This window comes from Lottia gigantea (assembly GCF_000327385.1).
Source record: "Lottia gigantea unplaced genomic scaffold LOTGIsca_42, whole genome shotgun sequence".
Classification (NCBI taxonomy): Eukaryota; Metazoa; Mollusca; class Gastropoda; family Lottiidae; genus Lottia; species Lottia gigantea.
Window position 1 is genome coordinate 1,515,008 of NW_008709463.1, and position 6,055 is coordinate 1,521,062.

At 33.1% G+C, this 6,055-nt stretch overlaps 1 protein-coding gene across 1 annotated transcript; it reads left to right on the forward strand.

Moving 5' to 3' along the window:
• Positions 1-4,711: 4,711 nt before the first annotated feature.
• On the forward strand, positions 4,712-5,713 carry LOTGIDRAFT_56833 (hypothetical protein; the record flags this gene model as incomplete). The annotated part of the gene is made up of 3 exons (XM_009060337.1): positions 4,712-4,822; positions 5,221-5,295; positions 5,543-5,713. Coding segments are annotated over 3 exons (357 nt in total), but the record flags the coding sequence as incomplete, so codon positions are not given.
• Between the last annotated feature and the right edge of the window lie 342 nt (positions 5,714-6,055).

Here is a 6,055-nt window from a genome sequence, read left to right on the forward strand (position 1 = left end):
ACATAATAATGACTATTCAAAGTGACCATTAAGTGATATGTAATGATGTATCCTCAGTTAAACATGTCTATACATAAACATCCCCTCTAGGGCAAGCACCATGTATTTTAAATGAGGCCTGTTGATTTAATGAGTTTATAAATGACAGTGACATAATATAAACATCTCTGACCTAATGTTGAAAGGTTAGTGGGGGATTAAAATAGATATTTTGATGACCTTTAAGTGAGAGGTTAACAAACTGACAAATTTACATCTTCATCTTGAGTGTCAATAAAAAGGCTCACCATCAGACCATCTCATAATGTCAAGCTATTATGAACTTTGTCATTGACTTTAATAGTCATCTTTCTTGTCAGAGGTTTGTAAATGCAAATCCTTCAAATCCATGTCTGACGAGAATTATCTGTATTTGAATGTTAAAATTACGACTCCTCAATTTATGATACTCTGTGATATATAGAAAAGACATTAGAAATAGTGAGTAAAATTCCTAGTTTGAAGTATTTTTGAAAGAATTATGCGATATTCGTACCTTTCTAGTACTTCTGAAGACTATTTACATATATTCGAGACAAAAATCAACCCCCCGAAATGAAACACCTGTCTCTTTAAAGGTACTTCAAATATAAACACCTTTTGTAAACTATCATATTATTTCATGTCAAAAAACTTAGGTCGGGTCATGATATATGGTAAAATCTCAAAATATGAATTGATTTAAATTGCAAATAATCCGAAAATAGAAAATCACTACTTTTAAGGATTGTTGTCTGTTTAGTTACAACCACCCCAACATGAATCAGCTGTATTTGACAAGTTTCTAACCAAATATACTCAAGTTATAATGCATAACATTTACAAAAGAAGACTATCAACCAGACATCTGATATAAAAAGCTTCAGTAATGATGTCTGGATAAGACTGACGATAGATAAATAGAAAATGAGAAGTAAGCAGAATCTATATTAAGAGTAATATGTAACTTAGAGGTTTGTCAACCTGCCAATCAGAAACAACTGATGTCAGTGGTCATGATATCATCAATCAAAATAGTTATTTTACTATCTAAATCCACTGAACTGATAACAACTAGGACCTATCTGAGTCTGGTTTCATTGAGATTTATCAAAATAATTTAGTAATCTGTCCTCATTTTTCCTAAAAATCCCATGACATTAAAAAAAATGTTCTAACTATTTGTCCTAAGCAAACTTATTATTAAGTATTTATCATTTTGCAATTCCCATATGAAGTTTTTGTGACCGACCCCCTGTTCTATAGTTAAGACAGATGTAACTGGCACTGTTTTATAGTACTGGTATATATCATATATAAGCTTACACAATTTTATTGCCACCATCTCAAGACCAATTCACTCGTTCATAATATTTGATCATGGGGATCATAATGTCAGATGGGCCACTAGTAATATCCCATTAATCACCTCATTAATTCTATTGACTAATTAAGCCTAATGGGTTGAGTCGGACTCATCAATTTTGTAAGGAAAAGACAGTCATTTTAAAATAGAGCAAAGGGGTGACCTTCACATTTGTAGATCAAGGTACAATATGAAGGTAAGGAGTAGCAGGGTTCACAAGAAAAGGAAAATTTACCATGATTCTTTTCATCATCTATTGATTTTTGGAGAGTCCATACCAAAATTATTTTTGCAAGTAAAAAGAGAAACAACAAAAAATCAGGCTGATGAAGTCCAGTTTTGAAAAAAAAACAAGTGTAGGAAATGGGCAATTCACCGTGGCTTTTGGAGAGTCCACAAGGAGAATCTAGAATACTGAATGGAACTACTCACTTGATCTGTAGGTTTATAAAGAATTGGTTTCCAGGTTTGAAATTCTTTGTTAAGTGTTTCCCCCAGTACCCTGGCTAGTTGGCTAGCAGTCAATCCACATTGAATCTTCATCTTGTCCCACGATTATAACACCACCCTCTCTACACACCTAAAATCAAATAATGACAAAATATTACAGGGACAATTGATTCATCATCAGTTTGAACCATCGTACCTTGACTGAGCTAATCAGTAATAGTGTTCACAGCTCACCGTCCAAATTTGAGCCTTCAAATCCATGTGATGTCCAGAATCATCTGTTTTAAAAGTTAAAATGACAACTCATCTTTTGAGACAAATGAATAGGTACAAATAATAAGAGTTAGAGGGGTAGAGAATATGAAACTCAGATGTCTGATTTTCAAGTTGAAATGGATACAGAAGCCTGTCGATGTCAGTGTAAACTTTACGACTTGGTTTTTTTTTAATGCAAACTTGAACACTTTTTCAAGTAAATATCTTAGATTAACTATAATCATCAGTATTAGTAAAGATTTTTCAACCAAGGAGAAATCATGTGCATGGCCACGAAGCCAAATGCTGGGATAGCATCATAGGCTGAAATCTGCAGAACATGGAATCTGTTGACCCACTTTCTTTCTTTGTTATGACAACAACAACAAAGGAAAGAAACAACAGACTAGGCACAGTGTCATGACAATTGCATTAATGATCAATTATATAAATCATTATTTATTGAAGCTTTGAGAAACGTTCTGGAAGATTCTAGGAGTTAATTCTAGGCAGACTGGTTCAAAAATAGGTCGACCATTATTCTCAATATTACACAAGCAGAAGTGAAATTTCATAAAAATTAGGGTTGAAATTATTGAGATTTACACTTCTTTTGATGATGGAATTAAACTAATTTGAAGAACGTGTGAAGGTTTTTCTATGTAACTGTCAAAAGATCCAATTAAAGGGATTAATGAATCCAACCAGCTGATTTTAAAAGGCAAAATCCAGCTTCATTTTTATTAGGTCACCCTACATAATGACATCATGCAATTTTGTGGAAATTTCAATGTCATCTCAAACCGTTTAGAAAATTTGCTCAAAATCAAATAAATCACTCACCTCGGTTTTGTTAGAGTTTATTTTGGAGAAGAAGGACTCTCTTGGGTCCATTAAAACCACTTTTTGTTGTTTCTAACACATTCTGAATTTGTATAATTTACGTCGAAAATTCCTGATGAAAAAATTGCGTTGAGTCTGTAATGTCGGATAGGGCGTCTATAAATAGAACTAATATAATCAGAATAATATGAAAATATATTCATACGCTCTGTCAAAGTTCAGAATTTTTCAGAGAATTTCTCGAAACATTTTTTCATTTTTCTATTCAAAATTTCCCGAAGTTACTAAGATTTGATAGAATTGTGGAAGTTTGGAAGCTTTTTGAAAATAGCAAACTCTAAATTACGAACTATTTCATTCACGGAAGCTGAAAGCGGTAAATTTTAACCTACTTTTTAGTGTTCCCAGTGTAATTTCCCCCGAGCTGTCAAAATCGCAGGTGCCCGAAATAGACTTTAATTTGGATTTGGGGGGAAGATTAAGGACAAATGTCGTAAGTACTTGTTTTTCTAGAGTTTAGAGACTAAAACGAAACCATTTTTAAAAATAATTTGGGTTGTTTTAAGCAGATTTGTGAAAATTTTCTTTTGTTGTTATTTCTGTCAGAAATGTCATGGATCCACCAATGAAAATGTTCGTTTTAAACTATTTTGTAGGTCAACCAATCAAAAACAAGAATAGATTTCAACTGCACGCGCGCCAACTTTGATTGAATCAGCTGTCAAATTATCAACAATGGAGCAGAAGTAAAAAAGCTGGGAAAACGACGTCTTTGGTCGCAGAAAAATTTCCCAGCGACAAAGGCAGGAGTGGTTGAGAGAGAAGGGGAGTGATTCCATGGTTCAAAATGGTTGTCAAGAAAAGTATAAGACGATCAAAGAATAATAAAAATAAGAAGCAACAGCAACAAGCAGTCAAAGACATCACAGCAGTGACAACTGAACAAAGCAAATTTGAGACTGTCATTTTGCAGCCAACAAAGACAGAAGATTTCACAGTGAATGTAAGTATGCTACTGTAACTGAGCAAATAAGATTTCACAATTTTGCTGACTAATTTTGGGGACATTAATCTTGATGATGATCATTATTAATGCCTTAGATCACTTTGGGTGGCCTTGCATAATCAGTAAGTTCATAAGGCTAAACATTCGCTGTCTGATACATAGAGGCTAGACAGCAATGCCTTGTGTATGTGGTGCAAAGTAGGCTATTTCTGTCTGTTTCATCCCTTTTCTTTGCTATTTTAAGCCAAAATGAAGGCAAATTCAATGCAACTAATCCTATGGGTAGTTTGGCAATGAATATTATTAAAGAACCACTGCGCCAAATTTTGCAACATTGAGATCTGAAGACAGTTGATTAATTTTCAGAAATCTTCCATGTCTACTGCGGTTGATAAGTTAAAAGCTACTTTGGAAAAACTAGAAGATGTACCAAATCCATCTCAGGTAAGCTTAATTAACTTGAATTCATAGTCTTTTCCCCTTTTCGATGCCAAGAAGCCTACATTATTAAGTAGGCTATAACTAGCCATTAAGAAGTTAATTATTTCTTATCATTTGATCGGTTTGAAAATAAATTGTGGGCTACATAAAAATGTGCGTTATCAAACAGACCATACTTTCAATTCTACAATAAACATCAGTAGCATGTTAAATTTTTAAATTTCACTTGGTGCTTTAGCTCTTAGTAATAATGCAAGTGAGATCTTAATTTCAATATTTTTATCTATTTTCTGTAGAGGATAAGTCGTCTGCCTGAGGGTTTCCACCAATCTAGAGTATTAGCTGTATCCAGTATAAGATGTTTACATGTCTTCTATGATGGAGCTCCAGACACATTCGCTCTCTCTGTTGGTATTCTGGACAAATTTCTAGCTACAATTAAGGTGATTACTTTATTTCAATGTTATTTAATTGGCTTAGATTATTATAAGTTTGGAGTCATCTGTGATCACCAGTTGTGTATGGTTGTGAATATGAAAAGCTGTCAAGTTTTGTACACAGCTGAGTTGTGAGTTATGTTCAGAACTCATGACCACTTTCATTATTCACAACCATATACACAACTGGTCATCACTACGATGTGAGGGCCACCTTTAGTAAGGAAAACTTTTCAGGATGTATTTTAATTTGATTGTGTAAACTTTTCTCTTGATTAAAACCTTTTAATTGATTTATTCTCAACTTTTTAGGAATGAAATTACTTTATTAAAAAAAAAAACTGGGTGGTTTGTTGAGTTGACTGTGGTCAAAGGGAGATAATTGATTTTTTTTATATTTCAAGGTAAAACAACAACATTTATCCTGTGTGGCTGCTGCTTGTTATTTTATTTCAACTAAAATACATGAAGAAGAGGAGGTGAGAAAGTTTTATTATAAAAAAGATATTCAGTTCAGTCTAGGTTAGACAGAAATACAGGTTTTGACATAGTCTCCAGACAAATGGGGGAGTAAAGGTTGTAACTTTGTACTAATAACAAGGTTACAGAAGCACAGGAACAGGACTACGAATGGGGATGTGGTTTGGACAAAATGGACAAAAGTTAGACTGTATCAAATTTCATATTTTCACAAGTTTTATGATTCTGTTTTTTTTTTGTTTTCAGAATTTACCATCTGGTAATGGTTTATGTAAGCTCCATGGAAACCGTTGGAAGTTATCTGATTTGTGTAGGATGGAGAGTGTGATATTACAGAAGTTAGGCTGGACACTTCCTCTTACTACATATCTCACCTTTATCAACCATTTTCTAGAGATATTACAAGACAACTACCCTGGGGTTGGGGTGCTGTGTTCTGTAGAGAAAATGGTGGATATTGCTGAAAAATATTTACGATTTGGCTTCAGTCTATTTTTTAAGGTAGGCGATTTGTTCTGTTTCATATTAATCAGGAGGAATGCTAAATTATTGATTAACAATTGTTAAAAAAAGAGTTATTTCTTAATAAGAAAACTTTAAAAGCTATGTAATATGATCCAGTTATTACATATTACAAATTTCATATCAAAATATTTTTTTTTATATATTTTCAGCCGTCCAGTGTAGCTCTATGTATTTTATATCAATATTTACAAGATAATGATCTACTAGATTCTACCATGTCAGCTTTTATATTCA